This window comes from Argentina anserina, chromosome 1 (genome assembly GCF_933775445.1).
Source record: "Argentina anserina chromosome 1, drPotAnse1.1, whole genome shotgun sequence".
In the NCBI taxonomy this organism is placed as follows: domain Eukaryota; kingdom Viridiplantae; phylum Streptophyta; class Magnoliopsida; order Rosales; family Rosaceae; genus Argentina; species Argentina anserina.
In genome coordinates, this window is record NC_065872.1 from 21939860 (window position 1) to 21957675 (window position 17816).

The 17816-nt window shown below is 37.3% G+C and overlaps 3 protein-coding genes across 5 annotated transcripts; 2 read left to right on the forward strand and 1 right to left on the reverse strand.

The window, feature by feature from the left end:
* The first annotated feature begins 1397 nt into the window (after positions 1-1397).
* LOC126791885 (SNF1-related protein kinase regulatory subunit beta-1) lies at positions 1398-4672 on the forward strand. 2 transcript variants are annotated; one of them, XM_050518386.1, is made up of 4 exons: positions 1398-1576; positions 3335-3510; positions 3632-3794; positions 4202-4672. In XM_050518386.1, the coding sequence occupies exons 1-4, from the start codon at positions 1442-1444 to the stop codon at positions 4514-4516; spliced, it is 789 nt and encodes a 262-aa protein (XP_050374343.1). In that variant the 5' UTR covers positions 1398-1441; the 3' UTR covers positions 4517-4672. The 2 variants fall into 2 exon arrangements, with proteins under 2 accessions (XP_050374343.1, XP_050374349.1); XM_050518392.1 differs by lacking the exon at positions 1398-1576 and adding an exon at positions 1602-2617.
* A 151-nt stretch (positions 4673-4823) lies between these two features.
* On the reverse strand, positions 4824-9697 carry LOC126791842 (probable protein S-acyltransferase 4). The gene is given in 6 exon segments (XM_050518342.1): positions 4824-6160; positions 6826-7044; positions 7174-7416; positions 7418-7489; positions 9018-9206; positions 9539-9697. Coding segments are annotated over 6 exon segments (1224 nt in total). The 5' UTR covers positions 9590-9697; the 3' UTR covers positions 4824-5710.
* A 3449-nt stretch (positions 9698-13146) lies between these two features.
* On the forward strand, positions 13147-17816 carry LOC126791870 (THO complex subunit 4D-like). 2 transcript variants are annotated; one of them, XM_050518367.1, is made up of 7 exons: positions 13147-13286; positions 13574-13855; positions 14138-14281; positions 14371-14439; positions 14959-15146; positions 15609-15674; positions 17229-17816. In XM_050518367.1, the coding sequence occupies exons 2-7, from the start codon at positions 13619-13621 to the stop codon at positions 17395-17397; spliced, it is 873 nt and encodes a 290-aa protein (XP_050374324.1). In that variant the 5' UTR covers positions 13147-13286; positions 13574-13618; the 3' UTR covers positions 17398-17816. The 2 variants fall into 2 exon arrangements, with proteins under 2 accessions (XP_050374324.1, XP_050374331.1); XM_050518374.1 differs by lacking the exon at positions 15609-15674.

Genomic DNA, 17816 nt, shown 5'->3' on the forward strand with positions numbered 1-17816 from the left:
AACATGTTACAACTTATTGTAATTATAATTTTCTATGTTGATAACTGAGTTCTTATACAAATATTTCTTGGTTTATTATTTTCAGAGTGCATCAGGCATCATATTCCCTATTATAAAGGGCGAACGAGTTAGACATATGTTCTTTCCTGCAACTGTGCCAGCATATTACCGATATCCTGTTGTTCACTGAAGGAACTGAAACAAGCATGGGTGGAGATAAACATTGTAATCTAGATTATTTAGTTTGTGTCATGAAATCCTAATTTTATCGAAAGAGCAGCATTTGTTCCAACCAGAAAGACCTTTACAATGCTGAAACTAGGAGGGAACCAATTATGTTCTGAATTCTTTTAGGATTAGTTGTTCTGCCCAAACCGATGAAATTGTACCTGTACAAAGTCATAGTAATTACCACTGATCCACATTCTTTTTCAATCATTACTTGTTTCAACTGCAAACCAATCATTCTATGTCACCCTCGAATACCAGTTAACCAGATCCGAAGAGGAACTGAACTGAAAAACAAGAGTAGAGAATCCACCTGAAAGGTCACATGCTTCTCAACTAACCTCGACGATTTTCACATAGCCATTCATTCAACCAAATCCGAGTCACGGATATCTTAACCTTGAAGACTATGGAGAAAAGAGGGGCAAGCCAGGCTATTTGTTGGAGCATTAATCAAAAGAATGCTAATATGGTTTCCTCTATAGATAAATCAAAAGAGCACCACATTTCAAAAAAAAAAAAACAATACCAGGAGAGGAAGTTAGAGATAAACTTTATACACATACTGATATATAATAATTAATCTTGCACTTGTAATTGTACATGCTTTCCTTAATCATAGAGCTCCTTGGTATCAATCATACATTCCAGCATTGTTTTAAACTAAAATTGACCCAAAATTATCTTACATGTCCAAATTGGTCATTTAGCAAATTAAAAGCATAAGTCAATCTGAGTTTACCCAACGCTCTGTCATAGTTTTTATCACTAACAACTACTTATATAAGCCAGTTTACCAAACAGTCAGGTACTTTACTTATCAGCCACTTATTCTAAAAAATCAGCATAAGCTAACTTTTTTTACAAGCCCAGCTGCACCAATCACAGCCTTAGTACAATTATCTGTTTGTCACAGAGCTTAGGGGGGCAAAACGTAGTCGATGAACCACTCTTTTCCAACTAATATATGTTACAGCTTAGGTTAGCTCTAATTACCATTTAATCAAAACTTATATGCTGAAATTAGACTAATCATTGAAATCCAATATTTAAAAATATTAGAGAGAGAGAGAGAGAGAGAGGACCTACAAAGTTGGTGTAGACCGTAATGGATAAGTATAATATATTGTATATTAGACTAGATTAGAGTAATCTGGTGGGTTTGTGATTGTGGATTTGGAAGAGAAAAAGAGAGAAGCGATCTGGGTGGTGAATGGGAAATGCAAACGGGAGAGAAGAGGAGGAGGAGGTGGAGGAGGAGGAGGAGCAGACATCTGACGCCGTCGTCGTCAATGGCCAACTTGATATTGCCATGGAATCCCCTTTTCCCAACTTGTTCTCTCCTCAGGTTCCCTTCTTCCTTTCTCTCATCACTTTTCTTTTATACTCATGTTTCTGGAAAATTTCTTCATTCATTGACCTTGAGATTTTTAGTGAGATTTTTCAAGTCCATGGGAAACTACATGCTCTGTGTTTCCTTCTTCAAGTTTGTGTTGGGTTAAACTATATGTGAAAGCTTGGAAACAAGTTGAGATTAGGAACCTTGTTCAGAGCTGAGTTGGTAAAATATGGAGGGAAAATAGGAAAAGTTGTTCAGTTGTTCAGAGTCTCTACTCAATGAGATAAGTCTGGTATGCTATAAATGGCCAAACTATTAGATTTAAGATACGAGGGAGTGTGAGAACAGAGCCTATCTCACTCAGGGCATGACCTGAAGTGCTGCTGTTCTCAATGAGGCACTATCATGTTGGGTTGAGTTGATGGACAGAGTGACCAAAGAGAAGCATAAAATAAAAATTAAAAAGGTTATTTTGTTAGGAAATACGCTTACATGACTGAAATGTGATGCTGTTATTCAGCTAGGTGAAATGCCTATACAGTTGACATCAGATGAAAAGCTTTCACCTTACTTATATCCCCATTATTTGTATCATACAGAACTTAGGAATTAAATTGCCCCTATATTAAATTGTAGCACATGGTAGCAGAGCTATATTTTGAACACTGCCCCTGATTGTTTTTAGCGTTCTTGTTTTCATGTGCATATAGAATCAACGACCATCGTAATTTGTTTTTCTTGAGAATGCACAATTTTCATGAAGAGGTCCTGACTAGGTTGAATCGATAAAGTTCCACTGCAATTAATTATCTTTTGTTTAAAAGAAGGAAAAGATATATTTCCCCCCACAAGGAGTACTTTATCAAGGCTTATTTTGATTAATGGACTTTTATACATTAGAGAGCATGACAGCACCTCTTGTATTGGCGATTTTTACAGTTGATTGTGTTGGAACAGCAAGCTTGGAGCCTGGTAGTTGATGGGCAATCACATAGGAGAAGTTTATAATTTTAAAGAATGTTTATGGTTGGGTGGATTGTTGAGGAAGAGGTACTTAAGGATATTAATTGTAATAATAAAACATGACAGATGGATTACCATGCTTTTTTTCAAACACTTTTGGGTTTATATTTGCTGTTTTATCTGTCCTTGCACATATCTGTTGCAGAGTTGATGTTCTTGTGACACATTATTAAACTCTACAGAAGTATTCTTCAAATGGATGATATTTGAGAAAAAAATTATAAATATATATAATGCATCAAGTTTACTTGTAAATATCTTAGAGAAGCATATTATCAAAATTAGTATGACTTGAGTGAAAACAATGTGTCCTCAATGAGAGTTGTGTGGCTGGATCTGTAGTGGGAATTACCCAACTCGTATACCCGTTCACATCAAACTTTCTGTTTTTATTTTTTCTTTTATTTCTTTCACCCACTCAACCCTAAAGATAGCCATCATATGACTTCCCAAAAACCATTTTCTTCTTCCTCCCACCAGGGAACTTCAGATTTGTGATACTATACTAGGGTTTGGCCGTTTAACCAGCCACCCATGGCAGTGGCATTACAAAATATTTATGCTTAGTATTGTAAATTTATGTTGTATATTTTTCCATGCAGGCATCCCCACATTTTTTGTTGTGTAATTACCATGAAATTGATGAGATGCTTGAACTAGTATAGCCTTCATAGTATGAGGAGGTTTGTGTATCTATTAACGGCTTTCCGGATAACTTACTGGCTGTTGACTGGGCATTTCCAGGTTCCTGTAGAGACGCTTCAAGGGGGTGACAGCATTCCCGTATTTTCTGAAACGTGGACGACTGAATTTCAAGGTGGTGATTATCCTCCTGAGCAAGGAATTCCCACCATGATTACGTGGAATTATGATGGGAACAACTTGGCTGTGGAGGGTTCTTGGGACAATTGGAAATCTAGGTTCGTCATTATATTCATAAATGCTTATCTTACCAGGGGATGTATGCGAAGTCAACTTTTCTATGAATGGAAACTTGGATAATTGGTCAAATATGTTACAATTAGTTGTCTCTGCCTGCAGGAAATCACTACAGAGATGCGGTAAGGATCATTCGGTTCTTTTGGTCTTGCCATCAGGGATCTACCGGTACAAGTTCATAGTTGATGGTGAACCGAGATATATTCCAGATCTTCCATTTATAGCTGATGAAATGGGCAATGTTTGTAATCTTCTTGATGTTCATGTATGCAATTTTTATCTGATCTCTTTGGTATCATTTCCTTTAAATTTTACAGAGTAGATGCTGTGTGCTATAAAAATGTGTTGTGTGGTCATGTAGTATATAGCATTTTGAGGAGATAGAGGGAAATCAAATGGTTTCAGATGTGGGATAGGCATGTATGGCATATTCGTATAAACCTAACCTAACTTGTTTAAATTTTTGAAGTGAAAATGACACTTACACATAAGCACAAAGTCAGAAACATATTCACAAATGCAGTGCATCATTGTGTTGCTGTTATGTGTGCACCCAGTAAAAACCCCATATAATGTGATAAAACAAAACGATAAATTGTGTATGGCTGCTTGGGCGTCCTGTTTCATGCCTTATGGTATTCTTACTTGCTATTGACATTTTTGTCTTAACAGGACTATGTGCCCGAAATTTTGGAGAGTGTGGCCGAGTTCGAGGCTCCAGCCTCCCCAGACTCCAGCTATGATCAAGCATTTCCTGCTGAGGGAGATCTTTCAAAGGAACCATTAATTATCCCACCTCAGCTGCAACTGACTGTCCTTGGCACGGAGGATTCAAATGCAGATTCTCCTAAACCTCGACATGTTGTACTTAACCACCTTTTTATAGAGAAAGGATGGGCCTCACAATCGATTGTTTCTCTGGGAATGACACACAGGTTTGAGTCTAAATATGTGACTGTTGTCCTATATAAATCGCTTAAAAGGTGAATCTACCACGCTATTAACTTGCCACTGTAAAGAAAATCTTGCTTCCTTTAATCTCACACTTGTTCTGTGAAGTGTTCTGACGTTATGTTATGACACAATGCTTATGACGTTTGTTTTGAGATTTTTTGTTAATGCAATTATGCAATGTTCCGTTCCCAGCGTTATTGATAAGGAATTATGATCATGATATTTGATACCATTCCCCTTTTTTTTAATTGGAGATATATTTTGGACTTCAATGCAATATTTAAGAGGTAGTTCTATTTGTACTTTAGACTTTCCTCGCAGAACTGAAATCAGAGCTTGAAAATTCGAGGAACTCCTGTCTCTTGTTCTCTGTCTCTCAGCAAAGGAGCTAAAGTAATCAAGTTTGGTATATAAATAAAATCAGAGCAGCCATGGCTTCATTGAGCAACCATCACAGCAGCCAGTGTCAGTGAAATACAACCAAGCTCATTCTTTATAGATTTTTACTGTTGCAGCAGCTGCTACTTTCTATTGTGGAAGGAAAGTTTGTTTCGGAATAGTCTTTAAAAAGCTTTTGTGGGAAATTGTAATGGGGGTTTATTTCACTTGGCATCAAATGCTGAGTGCTATCTCAGCTTGATTTTAAGGTAAAAGCTGGTCTGTTTCCAATTCAACGTGTTCTAGATGCAGATTTCAGACCTTATAGTATGGCAATTTGCATGAAGCACAAGTTGTGCAAATGCAGCAAGAAACCTACCATGCGCGCTCCTCCAATCCACCGTGAGAAGCATGTTTCCCACCCCTATATGGAGTAGCAATTTTCACATGGTGAATTCTTTGAGCATCAACTGGTGTAACTACTGGTATAGCAATCTTGTGCAATTCCACTACTGCAAACATATGTTCATTACAAAGCATACATGACAAGATGAATTCTTTGTACATCATAGCTTACGGAACATGTATGGTACTTCATCAACTTCCTGATTTGCAGTACCGATACCCTAGTAAAGCAAAAGCATATAATGAGGTGATTATAAAGAATCTATTAGCTTCAAAGAAAAATACGTACACAAAAATGAACCAGTTGATAAACCTGAAATAAGAATGGTTCGATAACGGAACAATAACTAGGCATATCCCTTGTGATCGGAAAACATATGATCCGGTTTGATGAAAATTATTTCCAGAATCACCTTTCTCCATTGCTCCATCCATGAAAATAGTTTACTGCATAAGTGCATTCCTTGCAGTATAGTTTTGCACAGATTCTGTACTTTCATCTCTATTTATCTGAGTACTCCAATGATTCTTTTCCTTCTGGCTGAAAAGAGTCGAATGAACCAGGTTCTTGCTCGTCCCTTGATTCTTCAAATCCTCCACACAATCAGCATATTTAAGATTTCGCAACATATGTGGAATTGCAAAGCCATTTTCATCCAATATCTCAGTTCCCATTTCAATATCAATTTTCTCTTTTGAGCTCATAATACCTTCCTCAAAGTTTGGGGTTACCAATTCTACAATCCCCTGTTCATCTACCTCAATGAATGATCGAAATCTAATCATCGAAGGAGGGGCATTGGAGAAAAAAGTTTCTTTGAAGTTCCGTATAACTCCTTTGTTATATAGATTCTCCTTGATATCATAACGATACCGGAAATTCTCATACGTCGTCTGCACAAAATAAGTGAGTTAGGGGTACACTATAGCTTAAGCAGCTCAACAGCTGAAAGAGTGAAACACTCAACTTTAAACATTATAAGAAATTCATGTGCCAGTCTAAAAAAAAAAAAAAACCTTCATTTGAAGAGAGAATGACAGGCATGGTAAAAAGTGGCAGGCATGCTCATAAACACTCGCTGTTTGGCTTCATTCATATAATTATAACTTAAGAAGCAAACAATAGAACTAATTTACCATATGAATTCAGACAGAGAAATTAATAATAACGCTGTTCCTGATGTCATTATGTACTAAAGCAACCAATCATATATTCAAGTGCAATCAACGTTCATGGAGTTTCTACAATGTGTTAATGCATGACATGCAAACAATCACCCTAAACGTTCAAAATAGGTTCTCAAAGTAGTAATATTTGTCATCAAAGTGGTAACATGAGTTCTTAAAGTTTCTTAGTCACCACATGAGTCCTCGAATGATAAAATGAGTCCTCAAAGAGGTAAAGTAGTTGATGTATGACATGCATTAACACAAGCTAGCCATATCCCACAGCTCAAGCCTTAATTATAAATTATTTGTATTTTACTCAAATTTCAAAAGAAGTTGAACTAAACATAATTTGCATGTAAGTTCTACTAGATGAGACTGAGCAACCTCACCTGGTTGGTGCATATTAAGTAGGAATGGAAAATTGTAAGGCCACCCACAAACCAGACGGCAATGAAGCAGTAAACTAAAAGTAAATCTGATAGAATATCAGTTGAGATAGCTCTCCCAATATTCTCTTTCTCACTAAGGTTGACACAAGTGAAGGAGAAAACATATAGGCACAGAATGGTTGATGTTGCTATGAACATGAAGAAGAATCGATAGTTACGCTGCAAGGAAACAAATAAGAGGATTAATAGTTTCCATCAACTAAGATGAAACTTACTCCGTTTACTAAGGTCTGTCCTATTTCAAATGGGAATTTCCGTATTTATGTGCTCATTTAAGTTTGAACTTACAACTCCAATGCACTGACCAACCCATGGACAGTGATGATCAAACCGCTGAACACAATTGTTGCAGATAGAACAATGAGATGCACGGGGAGGCTGATAAAGCAAACAAGTATCACAGTACTTTACTTTTACCGAGTGACCATTAACAATGACATCTTTTATTCGTGGTAGTTTCAGATGAGGGGTTCTCCCATGAACCCACTCCATTGATGGGGTACCTACATCGAATGCTTCATCTGTATCAGGACTCAGGAGGATTTGAATTTCTAGGGATTATCCCAGGATCCCGACCAGATGTCAAGAACAATAATGTTAAATCCTGCAAATAAATGTGCTAAATCTCATAATTGTGGCAAAATACTACAAGACTGAGCAATTTTAATAATACGTATCATGTAGTTATTGTATTTATATATGTGATATGTATATTCTTCTTGTTTTTATTTTTATCTCAATAATTACATCTAGTTTCCGGTTAATTATACTATAGCTTTAATGTGTTTTATTATGTTGTATTAGAACTTCTATCACCTTTTTTAAGATGGCAGGTACTTGTTAAATTTCTGTTCTTTTCTTGCATAGCAGAGATCTCAAAAGCATTTGGCTAACGTCTGAAGCTAGCTGCATAAAACTATTGAGAATTAAACTACATTTTTTTTGTTGGAAAAAATGGTTGGAAAAACCATTTAAAACCAAATTTTAATTGATTAATTAAATTAAGTTAAACTTATAATTAATCAAAGATGAACATAGATTTGAGTTCTCCATAATGAGGGCTACAAGATCATATGTTTGTTTGTGTAATTTGGTTTGTGGGTAAATAAGAAATTGTCACTCAAAGATGGCTACTTAGAATTAGGGAAAGGTATTTGTCCCACATTGGAAAAGAGAAGTGTTGAAAAGACTTTATATAGAATCCATTGTGTATGGATTGTAAAGTGTGTAAGCCTCTTTATACCCTCTCGCGCACGCGCAGGGGGGTGCAAATCCTAGGTCGCAAGGGAAACTCGTGTATGCCCGTACGACCTGCGGACACGAATGCAACACCGAATTGAGGGTCGGAACGCAGATTCTTGCATTTCCGAAAATTCGGTTTTGACTTTTCAAATTCTCTTGACTGTTCATATATGTTATGATCTTTTGATTTATAACCGCCATCTTATTTATTGCTGATTGAAAATTCTCACAGTATAAATAGCCACCATCCTTTCATTGTAGAATAATCTCATTCGAAACACATTTCTCTCCCGCTCTCAAAGTTCTTAGTTCTTCTCTGGTGATAGATAGAGGTACCTTTTCGAGTTCGTTGAGGGTTCTAGTTAGTAGTGCAACTTTCTAGGATTGTTTAGTCGTTATATCCTGGGAGACAAGCGCCAAGCATCCTTGCACTGGTAGAGGAGACGTAAACGTTTTAAGGACAGTGTGGTATCACACACGTCTCGACTTGTTCTTCCATCACAAATCGTTCGGTGTATTTTTGTTGAATTTCTTTTTGTGTTCTTCATTTCTGATTTATATTTATTTATAATTCAGCTTATTAAATTATATATGTAATATATCATTGATTTTTACAATATTTTTTTGTGAAAAAAAAAAACATGCTTTTGTAAGGAGGAGCACATAGAGGCCAAGCAGCCTTGGAGTTCAGGTGGTGGCATATACCAACCCAACTCGACACAAAATTTAAATTCAAAGCCATCTTAGCTAACATATGAGCAGAAGAATTGGACTCTCTACTATCATGGGTGAAAAAATAGCATAAGCTAGAAGAGGAGAATATGGTAATGATATCTCAGCAGAAATTTGCATATAAACTGGACGCACAGAAAAACAAAGTACTTACTTACCAAAGCAGTAAGCAACGAGCCAACAATTAAAACAGGATACCAAATGCTGTCCTCCTTCTTTGTTACATGTTGGAGCTTAAAATAAACCTTTATACAAAATGCAGTTGCTGGGACAGCAACAAGAAACACAGACATGGTAAGAGATGCAACATCAGGACCAAATATTAATCTCCCCCCAAAGAGAAAATTCTGGCAAAACAAAAATTAAAGAAAAAAAAAACACCATGAGTGCAAACATTTATATATGTACTTAACTCATGCTCTATCTTCACCCAAAAGAATAGTCCCTGAACTTCAAAGAACATGGCTAATACCTTTGATCCAAAGAGCATACATAGAATTCATCATTTTTGATTCATCCAAAAAGCATTCATATATTTGCAGATAGACTAATATATTAATTCATATTGTCATGATGCTTAATTATATGGTTTAGTAATACATGACAAATGATTGAGTTCATGCTTATCGATCAAAATGAAATTTAAAAAAAAAAACTGTGAAGAGTGAAAAAAACTCACATTGCTTCCCTTCCAACTTTGGTATAGCCTCTTGGGTTCATTGTTTCCCATTACTTACACAGACAAAAACCCAGAAGCTCAGAATTGTTCTATTCCCCTGTCATCATTATACTTCGTTATTCCACGAAAAACCCACCAAAAAAATCAAATCTTTAATTGAGAGAGAGAGAGAGAGAGAGAGAGGGTTGTGGCCGGGTTTGGGTTTGGAATTGACAGCAGCAACCAAGATGAGCCAAACAGCTCCTCCTCCAACTCCTCCGTGTTGTGCTCACTAACAAGGTTGGTTGGTTAGTTAGTTTGTTTGTTTTTTGAGGGAGGGAGAGAGACGGATTGTACTAAGAAGAACAAGAAGGGTTGATCAAGCCATCTGTCTCTGTTATGTTTCCTTTGTAACATAAACATAACTGTCAACGATCGATGACATCCCCGGCGGATGTTCCAATCTCTCACTCTCTCTCTCACACACATTTACGTGCTCATCACCAGCCTATACGAATACATGTATTTTACAATTTCTTTCTTTTAAAACAGTATATTATGGTTTCTTTATCTTCACCTTCTTCACCTACCATAATATACGTGCTGTCACAACTTAATCTTTCAACTTGACCCAGTGAAGAAGATGAGACAGATGGAAATGTGGCATATCAAATAACAGTCAGCAAAACAAAAGAGGTCTGATGTAGAATAGATGGTAAGAAGAATTGAAGAGCAAATAGACCGACGCAAGAAATATAAGGCTACCGTTAGTGAATTTTAACGGATTAATTCTGCTGCATCAAGGTCTATGGCTATCATGACATTGCTAGAATTTACACTATTTTGATCATATGATTGGGTTTGAGTATTGTGTTATTGTAGACCGGTGAGCATCTTTTGAACTACATTGTCTCTTTTCGTTTATGTGAAGTTGACATAATTGTCGATGTCATTAAGACATAGTAGTTAGAGACATAGAGAAACTAATTTCTCTAGCTGTTACGGTCCCTACGACGAAGCAAAGCTACCCTTGTAGCCACTATCGAAACATAATATTCTCATGTGGATTTGCAGAGGAATCGTATACTCAGAGACGCATAAAGCTATTACAGATATGGTACGTCTTCCTAGCTTAAAAAGACATCACTGATCTTTAAATCGGAAACTTGGGCACACAGCCTTTGCATATACTAGTCCAGGCTAGGATTGATGTGCCGGACATAGTAGTGGCATCTATGCGTTTTGTTCTACATAGTAGTAGCTAATAGTAACAATTATTATTGTAATAGAATTAGTGATAACTCTTGTAGTTATCATATGCCTTTACAATTGTTGATGTCGAAAGTAAAGACAAGCAGAGTTGGTGAGCAATGGGCCATCACATATTGATTGGTTATAGAAAACATGCAAATGAAACAAACACAAGAAAACTTTTCTGTAACTGCAGTAGCATTTACATTGAATTTTCTGCTATAAAATTCGTCGCAGTAACAGAAGCATTTGACATTGTATAGTTTAAGATTCAAGTAGCCAAAATAGTCATATCCAAAAGTACGTGCATTAGCATACATAGAAAGCTAGTGCATTTGCGATTAGCATCTTTCTTAATTGTGTCTTATAGGATTCTCCACCAACCTTTCATCCGCTACGTACTATTTTCCGTTAATTGATCCTTCTTATATGGTGAGGGGTGTAGTATCAGCCTTATACTTCTCGCTTTCAACCTCACTTGAAGATGAGAGATATTCCACATTAGAAAAGCAACCAACAAAATACAATTTATAAGTGAGCGGATAATACTTAATTGTACATAAATTTTTTGTGATTAAAACCCAATACCTAGAGGTGGCTAAGTTTAGACAATATCGAAATTATCGGGTTTTACAGGCCCGCTTATCGGTGTTTGTTTAACATGGTAGCAAGAGTTAAGTCTCTAAATTAGAAAAATATCGGTACATTTAGTCTACGAGTCACGCTTGATCCCTGTTTAACATAGCCCACTCACTACAAAAATGGTGAAACTATTGCCTTTTAAAAGGTCTACCTATGTGTTAACTTTCTAGAGACACTAATAAGTTGATCAGTGTTTCTTGATATATATGGACCCATGAGGCCATGACTAAATGTAGGCCTCATCATTTAGCCCGCGGACCCGAAAAATCCGCGGAGGACCGCAAGCCCGACGGGCTTTTACCCGGCTCGGCCCGTGAGAAAGCCCGTTAAAGCCCGCTTCCGTGGGTAGAGGGCCGGACTTAAATTATAGGTGTGAAACCCGGCCCGGCCCGTAAAAGCCCGTCAAATAATAAAATATTATACATACATATTTTATTAGGTTTAGAATAAAACTATTGCATTATGAAACAACTATATTAAGGAAACTTCTTGGGATCAATCGACACCAGTAGATATGATCGGTATATATATTTAGTGACCCTGTAAAAATTTCATCCAATTCGGAACTCGTTTGACCGTCGGAATTTCCGGTAAACCGAAAACAACACTAATATGTCATAAGGGAAGACCCATTACCAAAATGCGAACACCAAAAGTCGTTTGCATATCTGAAATCACCTAATTTTTTTCACCGATTGTGTGTGGTCGCACCAAGGAAACCAATTTGGCAAAGCCCCGGTCAAAGAAGATTTTAATATGTCAAAACACTTTTTTCTTTGTTAACCGTAGGTACGAATGGTCAAACAATATCCAAAACGGACGAAATTTTTACGGGTTCCCTAAATATATATACCGATCACATCTACTGGTGTCGATCAACCATTTGAACTAGAGTTATTGATCGCCGAAGCGTCAACTAATGTATCATTCCCTTTATATTAGGTTTATATTAAAACTAATGCATTATGAAACGACTATATGAAAGAAACTTGTCGGGATCGATCGACACCAGCCAATGTGATTGGTATATATATTTAGTGACCCTGTAAAAATTTCATCCAATTCGGACTTCGTTTTATTGTCGGAATTTTTGGTAAATCGAAAACACCACTATTATGCCCTAAGTGAGGACCTATTACAAATATGTGAATGCTGAAAGCCGTTTGCATATATGAAATCACCTAATTTTTGTTACCTATCGTGCGCGGTTGAACTGAAGAAATCTATTTGGCAAAGCCCCGGTCAATGAGATTTTATTATATGAAAACGCCTCTTTTTTTGTTGACCGAAAATTCTGATGGTTAAACGAGGTCCGAATTGGATGAAATTTTTACACGGTCCCTAAATATATATATCGATCACATCTATTGGTGTCGATCGATAATATTTCGAAACTAGAATTTATTTGTGACTTTTGTTTTAGAATGTTTTCTAACAATTCTTTTATTGTTTCAAACCTTTAAATTAGAGTATTATATTGTTTTTCTAATACAAACCCGTAAGGCCCGGCCCGTAAAAGCCTGCAAGGCCCGTCTTAAGTGGGCGGATTTGGATATTCGTATTTTTAAAAATACCCGACTCGACCCGGTTCGTCACTTATTTAAATTTATTAAGACCCGATCCGAATCGGGCCCGTTACTAAAGAGCCGGACCGGGCCGAGCCCGCCCGTTGACGAGTCCTAACTAAATGGGTGTTATTGTAGCATAAAGGAGGGGGTTAACTAAAACGCGTATGCGAGCGAGGAGACACCTTTAATAAACAGCGGTGCGCCCTTTGAAAAGCCAAAAGCCAGTCGCATCCTGAAACCCTAAAACCTCCTCTCTCTCTCTCTCCTCTCCATTGTCATCGCAACTCTTCCGATCTAATCGTCTCCTGGTATGTTCTCTTCTCCCTCTTAACTTCTTATCGCTCATGGTCTTCTTTATTCAATCTCGTTTCAGATTTGTGGTTTTCGTTGTGAATGGAACACTCGCATGGTTTTAGGTTTTCTTAGATCTGATTTCTTGTTTGAATTTCCTTCGGTTTGATTTTATCTGCAACTGTTTCGGATTTTGATGTTAGGAAGTTGAAATTTGATCGAAGCTTGATTCGGAGCGTGTAATTGTTGGCAGGAGTTGAATTAGGGTTTGAGATTTTTGTTAATTTTGAATTTTTCATTACAGATCTAGAGCTGCAGCATTACCGTTAGAGCTGTGATTTGATTTTTGATGACAACTACTTTGGATATGTCACTCGATGATATGATTAAGAGCAAGAGGGGTAATCGCGATAGAATCAGAGACCGAGGGAGGGCTGGTCCTCGCGGCGGCGGTCGTGGTGGTGGTGGTGGTGGTTTTGGCCGTGGTTCTTTTATTGGTGGTGGTGGAAGAATGACAAGGGGTGTTCGGAGAGGGCCTCCCCCGGCAGCTATAAATGCTCGGCCGTCTGCCCATACCATTGCCAAGGCAAGCTAAAAAAAACTGTTGATGTTTTATGATATGCTTGAGAATATGATTTAAAAAACGACTGTTTAGAGAGGATCACTGTTTAGCGACTGTTGTTCAAATGGAGATGCATATTTTGGCTCATCCTCCAATCCGCTACCGTCGCCCCCCCTTGTCTGTTCTTGTGGTTTATTTGGGTTAATTTTCTGGGGGACTTTGAGGAATGGCGAATTATCTTGTTATCTATTCATAACCTGACATTTCTTTATCGCATCTGGATCTTATTCTGCATGCTTTCATCAGTCCTTCCGCAGAACCAAGCGTTTCCCGTGGCAGCCTGATTTGTTTGAAGAGAGCCTTAGAGCTGCAGGGATTTCAGGGATTGAAATCGGCACAAAATTATATGTGTCCAACTTGCACTGTGGAGTGACTAATGAGGATATAAGGGTACAACTTGAGCCATATACTTTCAACTTACGCGCTTTCAATAAAAACTTTCATGTATCGGTCTGTTGAAACATCGGGTTGCAACTCAGGAACTCTTCTCTGAGATTGGAGAGCTGAAGCGATATGCAGTTCATTTTGACAAAAATGGACGGCCAAGTGTGAGCTCTCTTGAACTCTTCCTTTCATTCTCTCTCTCTCATGTTCTTCTTTGTATGTTACTGTTTCTCTTTTCTTTATTTTTTCATGTGTTCGGATTTTTTTTACTATCAGGATTAATTATAACATGAAATTTTTTTATTGGAACAACAAGCAACATTAGGAAAATACATACTCTCGCAGCCAGACAATAGTTATTAAGTTAAATCTGAGATTAGTATCTTCAGAACATGTGATGTTTCTCATAATATAGGAATTTTGATGATTGAGTCGGATGTTGACTTAGCAGCGGTTTGGTCTTGTCAAATTCCTGATATAGTCACATACATTGTCAGCCCATTCGGGATTCTTTGTAGTTTCCGATATGTTGTGTTTTCCGTGTGCTGTAGGATTTTATGACACTGTTATTCATTTATATTTGCCGTGGTATCCCTTGGTTCATATTGTGTTACATTACTTACTAGTACTACAATGTGATACTGAAAATCAGTCAGAGAATAATTTGTCTTGTTTTATCACAGGGAACAGCTGAAGTGGTTTACACCAGAAGAAGTGACGCATTTGCTGCATTGAAACGCTATAATAATGTCCTATTGGATGGAAAGCCTATGAAGATCGAGATTGTTGGTGCTAATGAGGGGATGCCAATTACTGCTCGTGTCAATGTGACAGGAGCACAAGGAAGAAGGAAGAGGACAGTAGTAATGACGTGCGATATACACCCTTGTTTTCTATTCTGTTTTACTGCTTTCAAATTGTTTATTGGTCACATATGGCTAAATGCATACCTATTATTTTTGGTTGAAAATCATTACTAAGGATAAATTTTGTATGTACTCGACAAATTCACTGGTACATTGGAGAAATCTCTAGGCTTGGGTAGGAAGTATAATTGTGATTGGGACTATTCTCACATTTGCTTTATCTAATGTTCTTTTTAACGGTAAAAGAAAACATTTTAAATCATTTGTTAGATCCTAAAGTCAATTGATGCTTACACTAGAAATATTTTTGTTGTCTAAGGTCACCTAGATATTCCTCACTATTGTTAGCTCTGTTAAAGTGAACAATCTTTCTCTGCTATCCTTAAATTTATAACTTGTATGTGCAGCCTAAAAAAAGAGCTCTTTCATCAATATGTATACTTGACTCAGATTCGCTTTCAATGCAGGCCCAGACATGGTCATGCTGGTGGCTATGCTTCGCCTGTGGTTAATCGTGGTCCTGGCCCTTTTAGGTGAGTTCTTATCTGTTGATATTTGTTAATACAAGATTCTGTATATGAACTAAAAAATAAAAACTGTTTGTTTCCAATATGCTCGCTTGATTTACATGTTTGAAAAACCCATCTTCGGTGTTAGGTCAATGTCTCTTAGGTTTATTTGCAGATGATCCTTGACCAAATAATAGATGGATAACAATGGTTACCGAGTATGTTAAGATACGTACTTATAAATCAATAGAGTATTAATTATGAATATGTAGCATTCGACAGTAAGATTGTTGAGATATGAACACTTACAGTATATTACGGTAACAAGGACACTTGCTGTGTTTATGGTTGGATAATAATCTGGCATTCTAGCCTGCCATTACCTTAAATGCTCATCATGTCATTGAACATGGTGTGCGTTGTGAAAATATAATCTAACATACTGATTGGTAATCATAATATGCCTAATAGATTCTAAACTCTATTGAATTATCTATAAATTTTTGAAATAGCACTGCAACACTAAAATCTAAAAGCTTGTATTTGCACTCCTGTGGGCTCTTGACTTACTAACATGACCAAGAATTGAAGTGGGATTCTGATTTTCCTGTTACTGTTTGCATGGGTCAAGCTAGCATGTTCAACTAGTTATACTTGCATGTGCTTGTTTTCTGTTTTTTTTGTTACGTGCAAGTGTATTTTTTTGGTCCATGATTCTTGTTTTAATTGTATTTGGACCGTTCACGTGTGTTTCCTCTGAGCTTCTATCTGTCCAGTTGGTATTGTGAGAGGGCATTTTGAAATTAAGTGTGGCTAATAGTTGTTACTGACTTCAGTCACTAGGCATCGAGTGGTCTGGAAGAGACTAGTGTTGTATTGAATTAAGTTAGGATTGCAGTAAAAGTTGAAACGGGATTGGAAGAGGGCAAGTTGGTAAATTCTTCAGGATAAAAACTGGTGCTATACATCCTCTTTTCAAATAGAAATTAATCTAGCTCCTCCCTCCCCCCTCCCTCCCCGCCACCTCCCGCTTCTAATTTTTTGTCTTCACCAATTTTCCAGGCCATGAGACTGAGGAAGTTACACTTTAGATCATATGTATTGTGTACTTATCAACTCTTAATTACATATGCAGTACACTTAATGGTCAATGTCTTTTGTGCGTGTATTTTGTTGGCTTCTGTATGTTCGCATAATTTAGTTCGCCGTTAGTCTTCTAGCGGTTAAATGAGCTCTGTTCTGGATTCAGAACCTGAATGTAATAAGATGTTATTGGTCCTTGTTGTGTTGGACCAACTTCAGGGTAAAATAAAAATAAACTTCTGTCCTGGCCAAAGATCATCTTTTTTCTAGCAAGTCAAATAAATCATAAATCTCAGTAGATGCTTGGCATAGCCTGCTTATTATGTGCTTGATGCCAGTATTAGCTGCTGCATTTGAAAGTGTGCTTATGGCTGTTGCTGCTGGGTTCTATGGTAGGAACAGTAACGGAGGGATCAGGAATTAGTATGTCTGCATAAGTTGTATTTCAGTAGTTGCTGCATTTCAGTGTGCTTATATTTGTTACTGTGTTTATAGGAGCACTCGTGGAGGAATCAGGAATGGCCGGGGAGCTTCACGTGGTCGCGGACGTGGTCGTGGCCGCGGGCGTGGACAAGGACCTGAGAGGAAGAAACCTGTTGATAAGTCAGTTGATGACCTTGACAAGGAACTCGATAGCTATCATGCAGAAGCCATGCAAACTTAGTTAATCAAAGCTGTGGAAGTTGCTGGGATGAATCAATCATGAACAGCTATGCTATCTGTACAAAAGTGGCCATTGTAATTTTTAGGATGTTAACTGGTTCTACTCGATGTCGCGATGCTTTGCATTTTAGGCTAGCAAAATTAAGGGGAGTTGAAGGGTAGATGCTGTTGGTTGATTTTGAAACCCTTGCTTTTGTTCTGAAATTTCTTTGCTTCATGGTTGATGGATGTATTCTATTTAACTATATTGCGTGAAAATAGTGGTTTTGTTTGAGTTTTGGGCATGGGAAAAACTAGTGCCCTCTGTTGCTTTTTCTTAATGGATGAGACAATGTTCATCATGCGCAGAAGAGCCGTGAAGTTTCAGTGTGTAACTTGTATCGTCTTTGTGCAGTTTGTCAATCTCGTGTAGTTGTGTGA

Excerpts from the sequence above, each read along its gene's own strand:
- LOC126791885 (XM_050518386.1), top strand. The coding sequence starts at position 1,442 with ATGGGAAATGCAAACGGGAGAGAAGAGGAGGAGGAGGTGGAGGAGGAG. Across the intron at positions 1,577-3,334 it reads CCAACTTGTTCTCTCCTCAG|GTTCCTGTAGAGACGCTTCA; the intron begins GTTCCCTTCTTC and ends GGGCATTTCCAG. Across the intron at positions 3,795-4,201 it reads GTAATCTTCTTGATGTTCAT|GACTATGTGCCCGAAATTTT; the intron begins GTATGCAATTTT and ends TTGTCTTAACAG.
- LOC126791870 (XM_050518367.1), top strand. The coding sequence starts at position 13,619 with ATGACAACTACTTTGGATATGTCACTCGATGATATGATTAAGAGCAAG. Across the intron at positions 13,856-14,137 it reads CTGCCCATACCATTGCCAAG|TCCTTCCGCAGAACCAAGCG; the intron begins GCAAGCTAAAAA and ends TGCTTTCATCAG. Across the intron at positions 14,282-14,370 it reads TGACTAATGAGGATATAAGG|GAACTCTTCTCTGAGATTGG; the intron begins GTACAACTTGAG and ends GTTGCAACTCAG.